The sequence below is a fragment of the Aethalodelphis obliquidens genome, unplaced genomic scaffold (genome assembly GCF_003676395.1).
Source record: "Aethalodelphis obliquidens isolate GAN/ISIS:26980383/991018 unplaced genomic scaffold, ASM367639v1 scaffold8, whole genome shotgun sequence".
Classification (NCBI taxonomy): Eukaryota; Metazoa; Chordata; class Mammalia; order Artiodactyla; family Delphinidae; genus Aethalodelphis; species Aethalodelphis obliquidens.
In genome coordinates this window covers 13,285,059-13,307,129 of record NW_020837952.1, presented here as the reverse complement: position 1 = coordinate 13,307,129, position 22,071 = coordinate 13,285,059, and the positions used below count along the sequence as shown (strand labels likewise).

The 22,071-nt window shown below is 41.6% G+C and overlaps 1 protein-coding gene and 1 long non-coding RNA gene across 2 annotated transcripts in view; one reads left to right on the top strand and one right to left on the bottom strand.

The window, feature by feature from the left end:
• The window catches only part of GNS (glucosamine (N-acetyl)-6-sulfatase), a 52,233-nt gene extending 30,699 nt beyond the window's left edge, over nucleotides 1–21,534 (top strand). Inside the window, exons 10-14 of the mRNA XM_027106915.1 lie at nucleotides 657–758; nucleotides 6,822–6,929; nucleotides 8,147–8,257; nucleotides 9,645–9,805; nucleotides 18,803–21,534. Coding sequence (XP_026962716.1) covers nucleotides 657–758; nucleotides 6,822–6,929; nucleotides 8,147–8,257; nucleotides 9,645–9,805; nucleotides 18,803–18,878 — 558 coding nt within the window. The 3' untranslated portion in view covers nucleotides 18,879–21,534. The remainder of the gene's footprint in view (nucleotides 1–656; nucleotides 759–6,821; nucleotides 6,930–8,146; nucleotides 8,258–9,644; nucleotides 9,806–18,802) is intronic.
• Nucleotides 7,627–19,661, bottom strand: LOC113620693 (uncharacterized). Its single transcript, XR_003432875.1, has 3 exons — nucleotides 19,548–19,661; nucleotides 18,324–18,403; nucleotides 7,627–7,674 (listed from the first exon to the last, which is right to left on the bottom strand). It is a non-coding gene; the product is annotated as an uncharacterized LOC113620693 (long non-coding RNA).
• Nucleotides 21,535–22,071: the final 537 nt, after the last annotated feature.

Genomic DNA, 22,071 nt, shown 5'->3' with positions numbered 1-22,071 from the left:
GGCCACAACAGTGAGAGGCCTGTGTACCGCAAAAAAAAAAGAAAGAAAAAAGGAAAATAAATTAAAAAAATAAAAACATCCAAGTTTTGTGCTCTTTAAGGAAACTTACTGATGCATTGTTGGGATGAGTTTCCTGCAGTCTTCAAAAACTACTGCAAACATTCCTTACCAGTGTTGTCACTTCAAAAAAAAGGCTAACATCCTCATTGGTGACAAGCATTCAACCTTTGAGCCTTTAAAAAACGTCAGGAGTCAATTTGAAGTCAAGTTTAGTGAACTAATAAGAATAATCAAGTTGGAAAACACTTTGTATAAAATAGCCCGACATTTTTCTCAGCGTTCATAACAGACTCAAGGCAATCCTAAAGGAATCTTGAAAAATGTTTTTATCGATGGTAACAGTATGGGTAGAATAAACATTAACTTCCCAGGAGCATGTATTATAAACTTTATAAGGCTTTATGTTTTGTATTTTAAATTATTACAGTTATATTTGAATATATGCAAGAGGAAGTATGGGTTGTACAAAAGATAATAGTAAGTGCTGTTTGTCTCACAGGTGGGTTGCGGGGAAGAGAACTCTATTATAGATAGAAAAGGAAAATGGGACAAACTGTGTTCTAGATCAACTGACTGTTTCTTCCTTTTTCTCATAGCTGCTCGTTGCCAACATTGACTTGGGTCCTACTATTTTGGACATCGCTGGCTACAATCTGAATAAGACACAGATGGATGGGATGTCTTTCTTGCCCATTTTGGTGAGTATAAAGCCCTAAATCAGGCCTGAGCCAAGATTCTGAAATAAATTCCAGGTTATATAAGTAGACTTAAAATTTACATCTTAAAGCTGTTAAATTAGGGGAGCAGAGGATAGACTTTTTCTCTTATCTGTAGTGGGAAGGAGTTTTCTTAAAAAAAGACGGGACACACATGAACAGAGTTCTATATCCTCCCTTTTTCCCTTCTCCCCCAAAAGCCCCATCATAAAATTAAAACAGGTGACAAATTGGGAAAATATTTGCAACATATGTGAAAAAGGGTAATTAGTTTTAATAGATGAGTTCTTAAAAGCAAAGATTAATATCCCAGTATAAAAATGGGCAAAAGAAGTGAATAGTCAACTCCCAGAGGAATTAAAAATGGCCAAAGTCAGTGACAAAAAATTGCTTCAGTGCTGATCAAAGAAATGCTTAACTAAAGGAGGCCTCTATCTCCTGTAGAACTGGCAAAGATTAAAAAGATTAATACCCTGTATTTACAGAAGTTTGAGAAAATGAAAGCTACTCAGACTCTGTTCATTGAAGTGTAATCAGTATAAGCTATCAGTAGGCTAATTTAACAAGACCCATCACTGCAAAATACACGTCAAGCAGTCCCATCTGAGAATTTATTTTAAGAAAACAAAATTCATTCAAGAAATATTTGAGGGGGCTTCCCTGGTGGCTTAGTGGTTAAGAATCCGCCTGCCAGTGCAGGGGACACGGGTTCAAGCCCTAGTCCAGGAAGATCCCACATGCCACGGAGCAACTAAGCCCATGCACCACAGCTACTGAGCCTGCACTCTAGAGCCCATGAGCCACAACTACTGAGCCCATGTGCCTAGAGCCCATGCTCTGCAGCAAGAGAAGCCAATGCAATGAGAAACCCGTGCACCACCATGAAGAGTAGCCCTTGCTTGCTGCAACTAGAGAAAGCCTGTGTGCAGCAACGAAGACCCAATGCAGCCAAAAATAAATAAAAAGAAATTTTAAAAAAGGAAATATTTGAGTATGTAGTGCCTAGCACTGCCCAGAGCTAAGTATAAAAATTACATGTATTGGGGCTTCCCTGGTGGCGCAGTGGTTGAGAGTCCGCCTGCCGATGCAGGGGACACGGGTTTGTGCCCCGGTCTGGGAAGATCCCACATGCCGCGGAGCGGCTGGGCCCGTGAGCCATGGCCGCTGAGCCTGTGCGTCCGGAGCCTGTGCTCCGCAACGGGAGAGGCCACAACAGTGACAGGCCCGTGTACCGCAAAAAAAAAAAATTACATGTATTAATAGAAGAATATTGAAAACCTAAATATACAGTAGGGAATTGATCAAATTGTGGCACAATTAAACAATAGACTATTAAACCAACACTAAATGATGTAGGTATGTATACATTGACTTGGAAAGATGCCCACCACATTCTATAGGGAGAAAAAGTTTCAAAACAGCATCTTTCTCATTAAATATGTAGGTAAATATGTTTAAGCATAGAGAAGTTTGAAGGATCAATACTCATTATAGATGACTCTTCCTCATTGATTTGTCTGAGTCTATCACAATTTATTATTAGGTAATATATGATTCATACAAGAGAATACCCATAACTCACATAAGTTATGAAACACAAGAAATACCCATGAACCCATCACCCCATTTAAGAACTGAAATATTCCCCATACTGATGCATCTTCCTATGGGCTCCTCCCCATTCCACCCCTTACCTGCCCATACAAATGAGCGCTTTTCTGAATTTTATGGTTGTTAATCTCTGGCTTTTATTTTTTAGTAATTATCGTGGATGTGTCCCTAAACAACATACCTGTCTTGGGGGGAAAAATACCTGTCTTGTTTTGCACTGTAAAAGTGATACTCTACCAGTTGTAATCAGGACTTTTTTCAATTCATCATTGTTTGCAAATTGATCCATATTGTTCACAGATGCCTAATATTCCATTGTGAGAAGGAATGCATCACTACTTAATCATGTTTTTTTGTCAGTGTACATTTGTGATGTTCCCAGTTTTGTTCTAGGAACATTGCTTCTATAGCATTCTCATACATGTTTCCCAGTGAGCATGTGTATATGCACCAAGGTTACAGGAACCTCACACGTTCATTCCTACAAATATTACCGAGTTATTGTACAAAATCGTTATCAGTTTACATTCCCACCAGTAACTTATGAGAATTCCCTTTGCTCTATATGAAACTGTCCAACTACTTAATTTTTGCCAATCTAGGGGGTGAAAAAGATCAAAATTATATTTGGTTCTACTGTGCATTTCTTTATTAATGAGGTGAATCATTTTTTTAACAGCTTAATTCACTTACTATACAATTCAGAAGTTTAAAATTTACAGTTATTCAGAGTTGTACAGCCACACCATAATCTTAATTTTAGAACATTTTCATCACCCCAAAAAGAAACCCCCAAATACATTAGCAGTCACTCCCCCATTGCTCCCTCCCCCAGCACCGGGCAGGCACTAATCTACTTTCTGTCTCTATAGATTTGTCTATTGTGGACATTTTCTAGAAATAGAATCACACAGTATGTGGTCTCTTGTGATTGGCTGAAAAGGATCATCCCCATTGTAACATGTATCAGTACTTTTCTTTTTATTACTGAATAATATTCCATTGTGTGGATGTGTCACATTTATCCACCCATCAGTTGACAGACATTTGGGTTGTTTCCCGTTTTTGACTATAATGAATAATACTGCTGTGAACATTTGTGTATAAATTTGGGGGCAAACGAATGTTTTCCATTCTCCTGAGTGTATCCCTAGAGTAGGATTGCTAGGTCACGTGATGATTTTGTGTTTAACCTTTGGAGGAACTGCCAGGCTTGTTTCTAAAGTGATTGCACCGTTTTATATATTCCCACCAGCAGTGTAAAAGGGTTCCAGTTTCTCCACGTCCTTGCCAGCACTTGCTGTTCCAGTCTTTCTATTATGTCTTAGTGGGTGTGAGTGGTACTCACTGTGGTTCTGATTTACATTTCCCTAATGACTAATCATGTGGAATATCTTGTCATATGTTTATTGGACATTTGTATGTCTTCTTTGGAGACAGGTCTATTCACATCCTTTACCCATTTTTTGAAATTGGGTTTTTGATCAGTGAATCATCTTTCATTATGCCTTTTGTGTTTCTTTCCTTGTGAAATGCCTCTTTTTGCCCATTATATTCTTGCTGTTGTTGTCTTTTCCCTACATTAAGGTATGAGAACACAGGAGTTGAATGTGTAAATCATCTCAGTTTATGGTTAGTGTTCTTTGTGTCTTGTTTATAAAAATGCTTCTGAACCTTGAGGTCAGAAAACAATGCTCCCAAATTCTCTTCTGAAAGGTTTGTAGTTCTGCCTCTACATTCAAGTCCTTGATGTATCTAGAATTGGTTTTCTTCCGTGGTAGGAGTCAGGGATCCAGTTTCATTTTTTTCTCTGTAAATACTCAGCTGTCTTTTCTATTCTACAGATCTGTCTCTCCCTGAACCAGTATCTTTTTATCTTGTTATAAAGCTGTATAATTAAATCTTTGCGTGGGCACACCTGTCTCATTGTTCTCAGGGGTATCCTAAGAGGCGGTTCCCTCTCTTCCCTATAAACTTTAAAAACAGCTTTTCAAAAAAAAAAAAAAAAAAAAAAAAACAGCTTTTCAGATGGCCTAGAAAATCATTTTGGGCTTCGGCTGGAATTACAATGAATCTATAGATCAGATAGAGGGAAATTTACATTTCTTAACTCTTCCCATACAAATCTTAACCTGTATACCTTATTTATTTCTAATTAGGAAAAAAAAGCCTTCACTACAGGGCTGAAATCATTATGTTATTTCATAGTTAATTTCTCTGCAAAGTTTTGGAAATGGCTCTTTGCCTTGTTTTGTTTTGGACGTTGGTCCAGTGAAACCTCTGATGTATTAGGACTGCAGAGCAGTTTGTGGCTGTTATACCTCTAGCTCTGCCCTAATACGGCAGCTACTAGCCACGTGAGACTATTTAAATTAACTAGAATAAAATGAAAACTTCAGTTGCTCAGTGGCACTAACCATGTATCAGTTGCTCAGAAGCCATTGTATTGGGCGACAGTTATAGAACATTTCAGTCAGAAAGTTCTGCTGGATAGGGCTGCTATAGACCAGGGGATTGGCAAACCCCTGTGGGCCAAGTCGAGCCCACCCCCAGTTTTTGTAGATGAAGGTGTATCAGAACACAGCCATGCTCCTCCATGTATGTATTGATTGGCCTACTTTCCTGCTACAACAGTGGAATTGAATAGTTGCAACAGAGACTATAAAGCCACAGACCTGACCCCTCCTGACCATCAGTCTTAAACTTGGCGGCACATTAGTGTCACCTGGGAAACTAAAATACTAACACCTGGGTCCCAGCCCCAGTGAGCTTGATTAATTGGCCCAAGATGTGACCTGGCCCTTGGGATTTTCACGTCTCCCCCAGTGGTTTTAATTTGCAGCCCAGTTAGAGGCCTCTGCTCTAGACCTCCCAGGCACTCTTTTTACCCCTACATACTTTGACATTTAAGTGTGGGGTTTTGAGGTCCACTCAGATCTGACAGATAAGCTTTTCCCTTGACTCCCAGCTTCTGTGGCTCGGGGTTGGCAGAATGGTTCCTTACAGGGGAGTGGCAGCCTCTGAAGCCTCCTGTGACTTACGGTTTCTGAGACCTTCATCGGCACAGGATTACTCGGGTTTCATCGTAGAATAGTGATTAGGAAATAGGTTCTTCTACGGCCTTGTGCGGGCCATCACCCATTCCCCACTGTGGTCACCAGGCTAAATAGGTCCACTCGGGTCCTTAGAACAGTGGTGCTCAAACTGGCATTCATCAGCAGTGCCTGTGGGGCTGGTTCAAACGCAGATTACTCCCCACCCCCAGGGGCAATTAAGAATTTGTGTTTGTAACACATTCCCAGCAGACGCTGATCCTGCTGGGGGCACATTTTGAGCACCGTTGTTTTGGAGCAGTGCTTCTCGAATTTCACAGTGCATGTGAGTCACCAGAGGATTTTATTAAAATGCAGACTGGCTCCTTAAGGCTAAAGTAGGGCCTAAGATGGTGCATTTCTAACAAGCCCCCAGGTGTTGCTGATACACCACAAACCAGACTTTGACTACTAAGGCTGTAGACCATTTTAAGAGCCCCTTCTAACCTGGCCTCCCCATGCCTGTCTTCCCTCCATCTCCAGATTCTGCAGCTGCTGGGCTGACTTTTATAAAGCACAGCCTTAACTGTGTTACTTCCTGCTCAAACCCCCTTCCCCACCCCTCCTTCCCGTAGCTTCCCGTCACCTGCTGTTCTTTGTAGAACAAGTGGGCAGCCTGCTATCAGGACCTTTTTCTGTTTGGTACCAGCCTGCCTCTCCACCTGCTTCCTTGTCTGAAAGCTGGATATCAGGAACCCGTACCACCAGGTGTTCTGCTTCCATCCTGTGCTCACGTTGTTCTTTTGATCCCAAACTCCCTTACTCCTAGATCCTTCCTCCTTTCACCATCTGTGTACCTGTCTTAAACCTTCCCATTGCAAATGCTGCTGCTTCTTTCCTTCTGCTCCACTGACGTGCAGCAAAAAGTAAATGAGTTTATACATGTATGGTATCTTCATTCTGACCATCAAGAAGTACTTCAACCCTAATACAGTCCTTAGCACACCATCCCTGTTGAATTTCTCAGTATGAGCTTAGAAGAGCTCTTACAGGGTTTGCAGACAGTATTGTTTATTCTGATCTGAACCTTCAGCACCTTGCCCTGTGACTTTGATTCTTGTTTAGCTCCTGACCTGCTTCACAGAAGTAGTCTTGGGAGATAACTATTAAATGCTCAAAGCAATTCACATCACTTGTGAGGACTCTATAAATACCAAACATGATATTCGGTAGCCTTCAAATGTCTCTGTTTTAGTCATTCCCTTCAGTTACTGAACGAACAGTCCAATCTGTTTTGACTCCCAAGTCCCCTGTAGCAGTAGAATGAATAACATTATTAATGAATGACATCTTTATCACAGTCTACATGCCTCACAGAAACCACTTTTGCTCTTCCTTCTAGAAAGGAGCTAGTAATCTGACTTGGCGATCGGATGTCCTGGTGGAATATCAAGGAGAAGGCCGTAACGTCACTGACCCAACGTGTCCTTCCCTGAGTCCTGGAGTGTCCGTGAGTGTAGCCCGGGTTGGCTTAGAAGCTTTCTCACTGACAGCACAGTATGGCATTGGTTTAGATGTGCCAAGTGCTGAAACTCTTCATCTGAGTCCTCCTCCTGTCACTTTGTTACTTGACTCTGGGAGATCAGGAGATAGAGGTAAAAATAATCCTGAAAAATGATGCTTCCCGCCTGTTGTCAGAAGGCGCACTTCGAATTCTTCCAGTTTTCGGAACAAGTTCACATATCTGCTTATCTTCTTACCTTATCAGTACCCCCTCCTCTTTTTCCTCCCTTCCCAGTCACGGTCCCATGTTTCCTTGGGGATGTTATCAGTGCATCCACCAGAGAGACGGGGTTCCCACCTGTAACCAGGCCACGGCAAGCGTCTTGATTTGGCGGCAGCCAGGCTGGTCGCTCAGGTGGTAACGGTGACATTAGCCCCTCCTTAGAGAATGGGAAACAGGAGAGTCAACTCCAAATGGAAGCCGAACACCAGAGTGTTACAATATAGTGAAGAACCAACCAAAAGATAGTGTGGAAGATAGGATGGAATAAGAGCTAAGTCCTAGGGCTTCCCTGGTGGCGCAGTGGTTGAGGGTCCGCCTGCCGATGCAGGGGACACGGGTTCGTGCCCCGGTCTGGGAAGATCCCACATGCCGCGGAGCGGCTAGGCTCGTGAGCCATGGCCGCTGAGCCTGTGTGTCCGGAGCCTGTGCTCCGCAACGGGAGAGGCCACAACAGTGAGAGGCCCGAGTACTGCAAAAAAAAAAAACAAAAAAAAACAAGGCTAAGTCCTATTTGGTGATAAGATAAACAACTTACTTACAGATCTTTCCACAAAGCTCATTTTAGCCTTTTTCTCCAACCCTTTAGGATGAAAGATCCTAATGTACCTTCGTACTGACTCATCCGTGTATTGATTTCTTCTCCTTACCAACCCATACGTTTTACAGGTGTTCATTACAGCTAATTCTTGTCAGGAGAATAGCAGGCAGGGATGGCAACAGTCTACAAACAAAACAGCCACACCCCATGTTCCTTAATCCAGTCAGCCCTCAGTAAGGAACAAAGCCTCATATCTACTTTTGATTTACTTCTCTGTGAAAGGTTTCCTCATTTCTGTCCAGTTGTATGTCTGGCTTGAGCCATCCGGGCCCCGTGGTAAAGCAAGTCGCATTCATTACTATAGGTGAATGCTCTTCAGTTAACTTTTTAAATGTCCCTACAGCAATGTTTCCCAGACTGTGTGTGTGAAGATGCATATAACAACACGTATGCCTGTGTGAGGACCATGTCAGAAATGTGGAATTTACAGTATTGCGAGTTCGATGACCAGGAGGTAAGAGGGCCTGCTGCCTCCCCGACCCCTTGTGTCTACTGCCAGGGCTCTGTTGGCTGAACTTCGTGGCAGAAGAACAATTCCAAGGATGCTTCCTGGGGAGGATGGGTTTCTTATCTGTACTTGACCTTGGGTTCCCATCAGTTAAGGAAATAGGATTGCACAAGGCCGTACTTGACTTCTCTAACTCACCTTGCTGGGTGGGGTTTTCTCCACTCCCACCGTCACCCACACGTACGCTTTAAATGCACGCAGTTCACTTTTTTAGGATGCCACATGCCTGGTCTGTTTGCTTCCCTGATAGTTTGGGGTGAAGGTAAGATGCCTCAACTTCTATGGAGATGAAAGGAGTTGGGGCCTCTCTTAGAAAGTTTCTTGGCAGCCAGCTTGGTTCAGACCCTTCTGTCACCACCACAGTGTAGTCCAGTGCTGATCAAATAGATTAGCAGGTTAAAGGCAGCATCCTTGGAGGAAGGTGGCTTTTAGCCAGCCGGGATCAGCCTGGATTATCTGAAGGATCACACTGACTGCCGTCCCGTGTGGTTTCTTACTGTTTATCAGCGAGTGCGCACCTACCCCATCTGGCAGCCCACATCTTGCCATATGGAGCCGGTGCTCATCGTGTTTCTCAGAAATTGACTCGCTCACTATTTGTAGCTTCTGAGCACTTCGGACAACAAGCAAGAGAGCTTCCCTCAAACTCGGTTCCTTCTGCTTTAAAAGTGATAGTCCGAGGGCAGCTACTTGAAGCCTTTATAGGCAAAATTTATCTACAGTACATCTTCTTAGCCTATCACTAACTCCAGTTTGGAGAACAAAGTACAGATTAGGGGGAAATAGTGATATTAGACGTGTCTGATTTTAGAAATAATATTGTATCTTTCCTCAATTGGTGTTATTTATCCAAAACTGCTTTTTAAAATAGGAAAACTTAAGAGGACTTTCGTATCTGTTCTCATTTGAATCTTCACAATTGTAAGGCAAAGATAAACTTCAAATGTCAGCTCTCACTCAGTAACCTCATTACTAAGTATAGTTTCTGAGCCCTTGCCATTTGAGGGTCCTGCCTTCGGTTCTCTCCTTTAATTACAGAAGGTAATAAGCTTCTTCCTCTTTCCCCTCCTGACTGCCTGAAGGCACAGGGATCCTGGAGGCCCCTTTCCAGCATGTGGTCCACAGACCCAAAGCAGTTCAACCCTCAGAACAGATGCTCCATTGTCTCCTCTATACCGTTGGGCTTTTTGAGAACCTTGAGACCGGATGATATTCTCCTGGGCCTTGGTCTTTAATCTGCCTCCTTCATTCCCATTTAGAAGTAACTCACAGGAGTATTTCTTCAAATGTAACCCTTGCTTTTTTCTTGCCTCCATCTTTGCATTTCCTGTAGGTGTTTGTAGAAGTCTATAACCTGACTGCAGACCCACACCAAATCAATAACATTGCTAAAAGTATAGACCCAGAGCTTTTAGGAAAGATGAACTATCGGCTAATGATGTTACAGTCCTGTTCTGGACCAACCTGCCGCACTCCAGGGATCTTTGACCCCGGGTAAGTTTGCATCGTCCTCAGAAACTGTTCCGTGGTCTCCAGCAGTCCTGCCATTCTTAAAGGCACAGGGAGCCTGATGGGTCCTCCTTGCTCCGAGCTGAGCTGTTTCTCTCTGTTCTGCATTACAAGGGGAATACTGCGTCCCAGCGCAGCAGCCAGTTGTGCTGGGGAAACGAGCTGCTCTCCACAGCCAGTTGGTGCTATAGGTAGAGGCGCAGCCCTGCCCGTACCACGCGGGGCTCTTCTTCCTCCCTGCGATTCTTGTCATGGTACCACTTGACTGCACTGGTGACATGTGGGGTTGCTTTAGTGTAAGCTGACCCAGGGCTACCCTGTTCCCTAGTGCTTCTGAGAGCACATGCTTTCATGTCCTTTCTCAGAAGCCCCAATTACAGAAACTTGAATACTTGCCAGTAAATTTAATATATTAAATACACACAATGAAATAGAAAGTATGAACTCTCAAGTGTCGAAATAAATAAGCCCGCTGTAACACGTGAGGGTTGGAAAGATATTTAACGCTCACCTACTAAGTCAGCTCTGTTCCTCCTACTCTCATTCCTCTTAACCAGTAACTTTTCATCAGTAACATGGCTGTCAGCACACCATGCATTTGAGCTGTGTGTGGCAAGAAGCCTGTCATTTTTTGCTTGAAGATTATAAAATTCAAAATCAGACTTTCATTGGGAAAGGATTATTTCAGTTCTTATACTCTGATTGTAGGAGAGAGGGAAGAATGACGTCCTAAGCCGAGGGAAACTAGTACATTATTTAGCGACCTTCACGTGAAGTGGTATCTTCAGTCCCAATCAGTGAGGAATGTATGTGAATGAGGAGAGAAAGGGGATTGCAGACTATTTACTAAAGAAATGTAGTACTTATCATAATTTTATATCATTTAAGCTAATTAACTTTTACATGGATACTCTTGTTAATGTGTAATTAGTAACTGACCAAGCATTCTGACCACCCAGCTTTAATCTTTCCTCCAAGTTAGTGAAATGGATCCTCATTTGGTGGCAGTTCCTTGAAATAGGAAGTTCATTCTCTAAGATAGAAGCACTAGACTTCTAACTGACACATGCTGATCTTGCAGTTTCTAACAGCTACTTTGCTCAGAATGTTTTACCAAACTAAATAGTTAGATGTCTATAGCAGTCGCTGACTGACTCTAGGAATTTAAAGGCAGCGTCTAACTAAATCTTGCATAGAGGGTCATGAGACTTGGACATCTTGGACTGTAATGTTGGGCCACAGAAGGTCAGATGCAGCAGCCCCGTTAAGTGTTAGAAGGACTCAACCATAGAATTCCCCTGTAGCCCTTAGAGCCCAAACAGGTAAATTTCACATGAGGAAATAGTGCTTGGACTTGTGATTTGCCCCAAGGTCAACCGTTCGGAACTGATTTAGCAAGATCTCTTGACTTCCAGGCAAGGTTTGGTTTTTTTGTTTTTTGTTTTTAATTTTTATTTTATATTGGAGTATAGCTGACTTACAGTGTTTTGTTAGTTTCAGGTGTACAGCAAAGTGACTCAGCTATATATACATATCTGTCTTTTTCGAATTCTTTTCCCATTTAGGTTAGTACAGAATATTTAGTAGAGTTCCCTGTGTAAGTAGGTCCTTGTTAGTTATGTATTTTAAATATAGTAATGTGTATATGTCAATCCCAAACTCCCAATTTATCCCTCACCCCACCTTTCCCTTTGATAACCATAAGTTTGTTTTCTAAGTCTGTGAGTCTATTTCTGTTTTGTAAATAAGTTCACTTGTACCTTTTTTTATTTTAGATTCCACATATATAAGCAATATCATGATACTTGTCTTTCTCTGTCTGACTTACTTCACTTAGTATGATAATCTCCAGGTCCATCCATGTTGCTACAGATGGTATTATTTCATTCTTTTTCATGGTTGAGTAATATTCCATTGTACACACACACACACACACACATATATACCACATCTTTATCCATTCATCTGTTGATGCACACTTAGGTTGCTTCCATGTCTTGGCTATTGTTAAGTAGTGCTGCAGTGAACATTGGGGTGCATGTATCTTTTCAAATTATGGTTTTCTCAGATATATGCCCAGGAGTGGGATTGCAGGAGTATATGGTACCTCTATTTTTAGTTTTTTAAGGAACTTCCATACTGTTCCCCATAGTGGTTGTACCAATTTACATTCTCACCAACAGTTTAGGAGGGTTCCCTTTTCTCCACAGGCTCTCCAAGCACTTATTGTTTGTAGACTTTTTGATAACGGCCATTCTGACTGGTGTGAGGTTGATACCTCATTTTAGTTTTGATTTGCATTTCTCTGATAATTAGTGATGTTGAGCATGTTTTGATGTGCTTTTTGGCCATCTTTATGTCTTCTTTGGAGAAATGTCTATTTAGATTTGCCCGTTTTGGGATTGGGTTGTTTTTTTAATATTGAGCCGCTTGAGCTGTTTGTAAATTTTGGAGATTAATCCCTTGTCAGTCACATTGTTTTTCAAATATTTTCTCTCATTCTGTGAGTTATCTTTTCGTTTTGTTTATGGTTTCCTTGGTTCACATTTGTTTTTATTTCCATGACTCTAGGAGATGGATCAAAAAAGATGTTGCTGTGATTTATGTCAAAGAGTGTTCTGCCTATGTTTTCCTCTAAGAGTTTGATAGTGTCTGGCCTTACATTTAGGTCTTTAATCCATTTTGAGTTTATTTTTGTGTATGGTGTTAGGGAGTGTTCTAATTTCATTCTTTTATATGTAGCTGTCCAGTTTTCTCAGCACCACTTATTGAAGAGACTGTCTTTTCTCCATTGTATATTTTTGCCTCCTTTATCAAAGATAAGGTGACCATATGTGCGTGGGTTTATCTCTGGGTTTTCTATCCTGTTCCATTGGTCTATATTTCTGTTTTTGTGCCAGTACCATATTGTTTTGATGACAGCTTTGTAGTATAGTCTGAAGTCAGGGAGCCTGATTCCTCCAGCTCTGTTTTTCTTTCTCAGGATGGCTTTGGCTATTCAGGGTCTTTTGTGTCTCCATACAAATTAAAATTTTTTTTGTTCTGGTTCTGTGAAAAATGCCATTGGTAATTTGATAGGGATTGCATTGAATCTGTACATCGCTTTGGGTAGTATAGTCATTTGACAGTATGGATTCTTCCAATCCAAGAACATGGTATATCTTTCCATCTGTTTATGTCATCTTTGATTTCTTTCATCAGCATCTTATAGTTTTTAGAGTACAGGTCTTTTGACTCCTTAGGTAGGTTTATTCCTTTTGATGTGATGGTAAATGGGATTGTTTCTTTAATTTCTCTTTGTGATCTTTCATTGTTAGTGTATAGAAATGCAACAGATTTCTGCGTATTAATTTTGTATCTTGCAGCTTTACCAAATTCATTGATGAGCTCTAGTCATTTACTGGTAGCATCTCTAGGATTTTCTATGTATAGTGTCATGTCATCTGCAAACAGTGACATATTTCTTCTTTTCCCATTTGGATTCCTTTTGTTTTTCTTCTCTGATTGCTGTGGCTAGGACTTTCAAAACTATGTTGAATAAAAATTGAGAAAGTGGACATCCTTGTCTTGTTCCTGATCTTAGAGGAAATGCTTTCAGCTTTTCACCATTGAGTATGATGTTAGGTGTAGGCCTAACATAATAAAGGCCAATGCCTACATTGTTGAGGTAGGTTCCCTCTAGGCCCACTTTCTGGAGAGTTTTTATTATAAATGGGTATTGAATTTTGTCAGAAGCTTTTCTGTATCTATTGAGATGAAAATATGATTTTTATTCTTCAATTTGTTAATGTGGTGTATCATCACACTGATTGATTTGCAGATATTGAAAAATCCTTGCATCCCTGAGATAAATCCTACTTGATCATGGTGTATGATCCTTTTAATGTATTTTTGGGTTCGGTTTGCTAGTATTTTGTTGAGGATTTTGCATCTGTGTTCATCACTGACATTGGCCTATAATTTTCATTTTTTGTGGTATCTTTGTCTGATTTTTGTATGAAGGTAATGGTGGCCTCATAGATTAAGTTTGGGAGTGTTCCTTCCTCTGCAGTTTTGGAGAATAGTTTCAATGGAATAGTTTCAGAAGGATAGCTGATAACTCTTCTCTAAATATTTGATAGAATTTGCCTGTGAAGTAATCTAGTCCTGGACATTTTTGTTCATTGGGAATTTTTTAATCACACTTTCAATTTCAGTACTTGTGATTGGTCTGTTCATATTTTCTGTTTCTTCCTGGTTCAGTCTTGGGAGATTGTACCTTTCTAAGAATTTGTCCATTTCTTGCAGGTTGTTCATTTTATTGGCATATAGTTGCTTGTAGTAGTCTCCTATCATCCTTTGTATTTCTGTGGTGTCAGTTGCAACTTCTCCTTTTTCATTTCTAATTTTATTAATTGGAGCCCTCTCCCTTTTTTTCTTGATGAGTCTGGCTATAGGTTTAGCAGTTTTGTTTATCATTTCAAAGAACCAGATTTTAGTTTCATTGATCTTTTCTATTGTTTTCTTCATCTCTGTATCATTTATTTCTGCTCTGATCTTTGTGATTTCTTTCTACTAACTTTGGGTTTTGTTTGTTTTTCTTTCTCTAGTTGCTTTAGGTGTAAGGTTAAGATGTTTGAGATTTTTCTTGTTTCCTTAGGTAAGCTTGTATTGCTATGAACTCCCTCTTAGAACTCCTTCTGCTGCATGCCATAGGTTTTGGATCGTTGTGTTTTCGTTTTCATTTGTCTCTAGGTATTTTTTGATTTCCTCTTTGATTTCTTCACTGATCCATTGGATGTTTAGTAGCATTTTGTTTAGCCTCCACGTGTTCGTGCTTTTTACAGTTTTTTTCTTGTAGTTGATTTCCAATCTCATAGTGTTGTGGATGGAAAAGATGCTTGATATGATTTCAATTTTCTTAAATTTATTGAAGCTCTCTTTGTGGCCCAGCATGTGATAGGTGCTGGAGAATGTTCCATGTGCACTTGAAAAGAGTGTATATTGTGCTGCTTTTGGATGGAATGCTCCATAAATATCAATTAAGTGCATCTGGTCTAATGTGTCATTTAAGGCCTGTGTTTCCTTATTGATTTTTCTGTCTGGATGATCTGTCCATTGATGAAAGTGGGGTGTTATTTTAAAGTCTGTTTTGTCTGATATGAGTATTGCCACTCCAGCTTTCTTCTGATTCCCATTTGTATGGAATACCTTTTCCCATCCCCTTACTTTGTCTGTATGTGTCTCTAGGTCTGAAGTGGGTCTTTTGTAGACAGCATATAATATGGGTCTTGTTTTCGTAGCCATTCAGCCGTTCTGCGTCTTTTGGTTGGAGCGTTTAATTTGTTTTCATTTCAGGTAATTATCAATATGTATGTTCTTATTGCCATTTTCCTAATTGTTTTGGATTTGCTTTTGTAGGTCTTTTCTCTCCCCTTCCTCTTTTGTTCTCTTCTGATTTGATGCCCAACTTTTTATTGTTGTGTTTGGATTCCTTTTTCTTTTTTGTGTGTGTGTATCTGCTATAGATTTTCAGTCTGTATTTACCATGAGGTTTTGATATAGCAGTCTGTATATATATACAAGATTATTTTAATTTGCTGGTCTTTTAATTTCAAATGCATTTCTAGTATCCTGGATTTGTACTCTTTTCTTCTCACAGTTGCTGGTTTTGATATCATATTTGTGTGTGGATGATTTCCTGCCTTTACTGTATGTTTGCCTTTACCAGTGAGCTTTCTCATTCTTAATTTTCTAGTTGTGGCCTTTTTTTTTTTCCCTGCCTAGAGAAGTTCCTTTAACATTGGTTGCAAAGCTGGTGTGGTGATGCTGAATTCTCTTAGCTTTTGCTTGTCTGTAAAGCTTTTGATTTCTCTGTCAACCCTGAATGAGAGCCTTGGTGGGTAGAGTAATCTTGGTCGTACGTTCTTCCCTTTCATCACTTTAATATATTGTGCCACTCCCTTCTGGCCTGCAGAGTTTCTGCTGAGAAATCAGCTGATGACCTTATGGGGATTCCGTTGCATGTTCTGTGTTGCTTTTCTCTTGCTGCTTTTAGTATTTTTTCATTGTCTTTAATTTTTGTCAATTTGACTAATATGTGTCTCGGTGTGTTCCTCCTTGGGTTTATCCTGCCTGGGACTCTCTGCACTCCCTGGACTTGGGTGATTGTTTCCGTTCTCATTTTAGGGAAGTTTTCAGCTAGTATCTCTTCAGATATTTTATCAGGCCCTTTCGCTCTTCTCCTTCTGGGACCCCTATAATGCAGTGCATTTAATGTTGTCCCAGAGGTCTCTTAGACTGTCCTCATTTCTTTCCATTCTTTTTTCTGTTCTGTGGCAGTGATTTACACCATTTTGTCTTCCAGCTCACTTATCTGTTGTTCTGCCTCATTTACTGTTACTGATTCTTTCTAGTGTATTATTCATTTCAGTTTTTGTATTCTTCATCTCTGTTTGTTCTTTAGATCTTCTAGCTCTTTATTAAACATTTCTTCTGCCTTCTCCATCTGTGCCTCCATTCTTTTTCCAAGATCTTGGGTCATCTTTACTATCATTACTCTGAATTGTTTTTTGGGTAGATCACCTATCTCCATTTCACTTAGTTCTTCTGGGGTTTTATCTTGTTCCCTCATGTAGGACATATTCCCTCTGCTGTCTCATTTTGTCTAACTTTTTGTGGTTGTGGTTTCCATTCTGTAGGCTGCAGGGTTGTAGTTTGTCTTGCTTCTGCTGCTGCCCCCTGGTGGATGAGGCCAGTCTCAGAGGCTTGTGCAGGCTTCCTGTTTGGGAGGGGTGGGGGGTGGGGACTGGTGCCTGCCCAGTGGGTGGAGCTGGGTCTTGTCCCTCTGGTGGGCAGGGCCATGTCAAGGGGTGTGTTTAGCCAGCAGTTGTGGGCTTAGGAAGACTTTAGGCAGCCTGTCTGCTGATGGGGAGGGGTTGTATTCCCACCCAGTTGGTTGTTTGGCCTGAGGCATCCCAGCACTGGAGCCTATAGGCTGTTGGGTGAGGCCAGGTCTTGGTGAGAAAATGGCGGCCTCCTGAAGGGCTCACACCAATAAGTGTGAGCTACCCAGAACTACCGCCACCAGTGTCTTTGTCCCTGTAGTGAGCCACAGCCACCCCCTTCCCCCCACCTCCAGAGGAGACCCTCCAATACCAGCAGGTGGGTTAAGCCCAGACTCTTGTGAGGTCACTGCTTTTTCTCCTGGGTCCTGGTGTGCACGAGACCTTGTGTGCACCCTCCAAGAGTGGAGTTTCTCTTTGCCCCCAGTCTAACCCCGCTGGCCTTCAAAGCCAAATGCCCTGGGGGCTCCTCCTCCCGATGCCATATCCCCAGGCTGGGGAGCCTGATGCAAGGCTCATAACTTTCACTCCTGTGGGAGAACCTCTGAGATATAATTATTTTCCAGTTTGTGGGTCACCCACCCAGCAGGTATGGGGTTTCATTTTATCGCGATTGCACCCCTCCTGTTGTCTCACTGTGGCTTCTTTGTTTTTGGATGTAGGATATCTTTTTGGTAAGTTCCAGGGTTTTTTTTGTCGATGGTTGCTCAGCAGTTGGTTGTGAATTTGGTGTTTTCATGAGAAGAGGTGAGCTCACATCCCTCTTCTCCGCCACCTTAGCTCCGTCCTCAAAACAGCTGTTGATCTTTGGTGCGTTATCTTAAGTGAACAAGCCTCAGTGTCCTTGCATGAGAGGCTTGTCTTGGGCAGCTGAAAGATGAGTACATCTCCGCACCCACCTGGCAGAATCTTGAGGTTTATATAGAGGCTTTCATGGGGCTAAGTCACATACCCAGTCCAAATGGTCTCAACAACACCTTACTCTTTCGAGACTTCTTCCATGAAATTCCTTTGTTTTTTTAACCATAACTAACTGTCTTGCACACATTCTGGAAGCTTATCACTAAGATTCTAGATGCTGGCCAATAGAATCTTCTAGAGTGGGTGCCAGCAGACTAGATATCACAGGCCCACTCCAGACGCCACCAGTTGGAATACAGTGCACACAGATATTTATGTATTGCCTGGGGCTGCTTTTGCACTTCAGCAACAAAGTTGAGTAGTTGGGACAGAGACTGTGTGGCCCACAAGCTCTAAAATATTATCTGGCCCTTTACAGAGAAACTTGGCCAACCCCTGCTATAAAATAATACTAAGAGTTAGTATCTGTTACCAAAGGTAGCAGATCAAAGTAAAATACAGTGTTATTTCCAGATCACACAAAGTCCAGCCAGCCTGTGGGGGTTTTTTTTGGCCACGCCCTGAGGCACACGGGATCTTTGTTCCTCAGCCAGGGATGGAACCCGTGTCCCCTGCAGTGGAAGCTCGGCGTCTTAACCACTGGACCACCAGAGAAATCCCCAGTCTGTGTTCTTCATGTCTGCCAGGTCTCAACTCAAGTTACCATTGGCATTCATTCTTACTTCCCCACGGGTGGGAAGTAAGTGATTTTATGTGCCATATATTTTACATGAGTTGCCTTCCTGTTTTGCTGGTGGCCAGAGGAGACGATGACTTACCTAAGTTCATGATGAGCCAGATTCAAGCTCCCGTCAGGTGCAGACCTGCGTTCTTACCCACCACAGTCTGTGTATCTAAACTGAGAAAGAAGATGGCTTTGAAAATGTTGGAAGGGCTTTCAGGAAGGACTAGACTCTTCCCCAGGCTGCTTTATAGTTGAGGGATCGCCCCCGCCCCCTCCCCAAAAAAGTAAGCTCAAACCTTTCCTCCTAACCCCTTTCAGGATTAGCCTTACTTCTGTTTCTCCTCTCCACTTCCACTATATTATTTTGTGCTTGCTGACTTACGATGGAAATGCTCTTAATTACTAAGTACTCTTGCTTTGTGCTACAGACTTTCCCACTAGATCCCCTTCTGGTGACTTAATTTTTCCTTTTGTATCCCTTCCTGCCATTCTTTCCAGTTAATATTCTGAATGAAGTACTCAATGGCTAATTGTAGTTAATGTGACATTGTTTCTTTCTTTTTCTCTGCCCAGATATAGGTTTGACCCTCGTCTCATGTTCAACAATCATGGCAGTGTCAGGACTCGAAGGTTTTCAAAACATCTGTAGCGCCTCTGCGGTTGGATCCCTTGCACGCCTCTTTCTGATGAAGTGATTGTAGTAGGTGTGTCTGTAGCTAGTCTTCAAGACCATGCCTGGAAGGGTTTCTGGACTGGCTTTAAGTCCTGTTTGAAAAAGCAACCCAATCAGCTGACTTCCTTGTGCAGTGTGTTAAACTGTGAACTCTGCCTGTGTGTCAGGAGTGGCTGTCCCTGGTCCCTTTATTCAACTGATGATGATACGCCTGAGGTCTTTGTTCTCACCAAACCCTTTCTGTCCTGGGGCCACAGTTCTTGATTATTCCCCATGTGGTCAAAGTCTAGATTTGTAAATCCATTCAGATAAATGGCAATGCTTTAGGGGGGCAAGGTTTTTGGTATACAGCTTGACCTAAAATCAGAGGACCTGCATAGCATTCGAGATTGAACACGTCACTATCAAAAATACTAACATCACATGGCTTGAAGCATAACCATCAGAGCTGAACCCTCTGATTAAGAACCAATACCATTGTTTTTAGATCAGTAGAAATACACTGTTTATAACGTCCATCACAATGGATCACAAATTCAAAACGCACCAGTGAAGCTCTGTTCATTTTTTGGCAGTTCTGGGCTGGTGCTACATTGAAATAGAACAGTAGCAAGCTTTTGGTAAAGGCTAATTGCAGGTAGTTACCGAAGGTGATGGACATCTACTTTCCAGTGGCTGCTAATCACATGGAGTGCCAGTGAACACCAGGGGTGTCTGGGGAATGTCTCTCCTCTTGGTACTTCCCTTTCTCAGATCTGAAATATAAGGTGGGTTAAGTATTTCAGCAGAGAAGAACTTCCAAGGGTTGGTGAAGGTTGTGTTTTCTGAGGGCCTTCTGTAGGTAGGGCTCTCTGGTTAACAGGTTGAAGGGCTATAAATCAGGGTGTAATAAGTGCCTGTCCGGCAGGGAGCCTGGGTTCTAGTCCCATGTGTGAAGTTGTGAGACTCCCTCTGCCTATTGCTGACATTCTGTTCATTTGTTATAAGATGCAAGAATTCCTTAGAGTTGATGCAGAGTACCAACTACTTACCTTCTTCCCTTTCAGCAAAACTTCTTCTTGAGTTTTTGGAGTCTTGTGTAACTTGGGCCTAATTCACTATTCCTCCGTCGAAACCCGATCTTCTTGAGATTTCCTCACTGTTTAGAACACCTGCATTTCTGTCTCTTGGCTCGAAGACCAATCCCATTTCTTGTGTTTTCTTCACAAGAAGGTTAATTGGTGATGTGGCAGCAGGGGAGGAAGAGGAACCGTGGTTTATAACCTGTTCAACTCAGGCAGTGGTGGTTTTAGCTTTATGTAAGGTCCTAGGTTGAGCTTTAAGCACTTTGTAAGACGTGGCCATAAGTAACTTTTCTATCACAATTCCAGATAGCCGTGTTGGGTTAACAGCCATTGGGTTTATTCCTTTACCTCATACAATCCCAGTAACTGTGGTGGTATTTAGAGGTGAAATGGGCAAGTGAAACGAATACCTCTGCTGTGACCATTTTAGGAAAAGAAATTCTAACAATTTTGTAACTAAAAGCAAACTACAATGTTGAGTATGGGCATTGGCTTTATTCTGCACTTTTGAGTCCTCACATTCATCAGTCAGCTTCCACCTTAATGGAAGTTGACCATGGTTATTCCTGAATAAAGAGAAAACAACTCTTACCAGGTCTTCTACTGTGATGTCATATTATTCAGTTTTGTGATGCTCGTTCCTGAAAGCAGATGACGTAGTAAGAGTGACACAAATCAGCCGCTGATAGTAGTCCTGTCCCACTGCTCTTACATGCATCAGACTTTTGTCTGGGGGGCAGGCAGGGCCAGTGAAGCCCTTTTATTTTTGTACCCCTGGTTTTTGAATGGCCTCTAATTTGACTTTTTCTCGTGGACTGGTTGCATTCTGGATCTACACTAAAATCATCTCTCATAAAGAGAGCTCAGTTTCTAGACTAGCAGACCACAAAATGCACTGGAAGTTTTCAGAATGATATGTACAAGGGCCCCACTGCAAGAGGCTTGCCTTGTTTCTCTCTTAATTGTACTGATTTGAATTTTGATTATTTTCCCTTTTAAGAAGACCAGGTCCGTATGTATTGGTAATAGAAAACTGTAACCATTAGGAACGAACAGAGGTCTTGGGGAAGAATAGAGATTTTGCCTTACAAGATTTCCTATTACAAAGCTCTCCCGCAAGTAAAATTACATTCCCTACAACTACAAAGTAGGGCATGCCTTTTCAGTATCTTTGAATTTGACCAATGGTGCTGTTGCAAAATACATTTTAATTGACAACAGTAGGGTTTTTGTACAACATAGTAATGATAGCCATGGAAGGTTATATTTTTGTGTCTAAGGACTAGCGTTTTAATGAAGATAAAATTGTCCCAGGATCCTTATTAAGAGAAAGCAAAGGGTATTTGAACTGATCCACCAGTGGAACTAGGTGGGAATATTTGGGTCTTTTGTTTCACCACCGCTTAGGTCCAAGTGAATTTGTGAACTCATGTGTTTGCGTCATCTGTTCTTAGAAGTTATTCTGCCCTGGCTCTGTGTCATCTCAGTCATTTGACTAAGGAAGTGCCCTTTGAAGGACCCTGTTCACTGCTGCACTTTTCAATGAATTAAAATTTATTTCTGTTCTAGTGGGAATGTGTCCTTTGTTTTAGTCCACAAGTAGTAATTTTAACAAAATCTTCTTTGCTGTATACTGTTTAATGTTTTAATCACTCACCTAGTACTGGAGATGGACTGTTCTGCATTGGGTACCATAGTCCCTACCTGGAAACCTCGTTCGTGTATATGTGTGGTCCCTGCTGCCCAGTATCCCTGAATGAGCACCATGTAGAAAATCCTTACTGATAAATCTTTATGCATTTATAGTTCAGAGAGGAAAAAAAACTTACCTTGACCAGCTTTAAATTAGATAAACGAAGCTCACCGTCAAAGGTGCCTTGCCTTGATGTTCAGTCATGTGATCCACTGCCCTAAATGAGAAGTAAGTCCCACTGGAGTTGACACACTTTTACTTAAAGGGATAGTTAATATTTTAGGTTTGCAGGCTATGTCTCTAGCACAGCTACTTAATTCTGCGTCAGTACAAAAGTAGCCATAGACAACACAAATGAATATGCATGGCTATGTTCCAACAAAACTTTACCAAAAAAAAAAAAAAAAAGCAT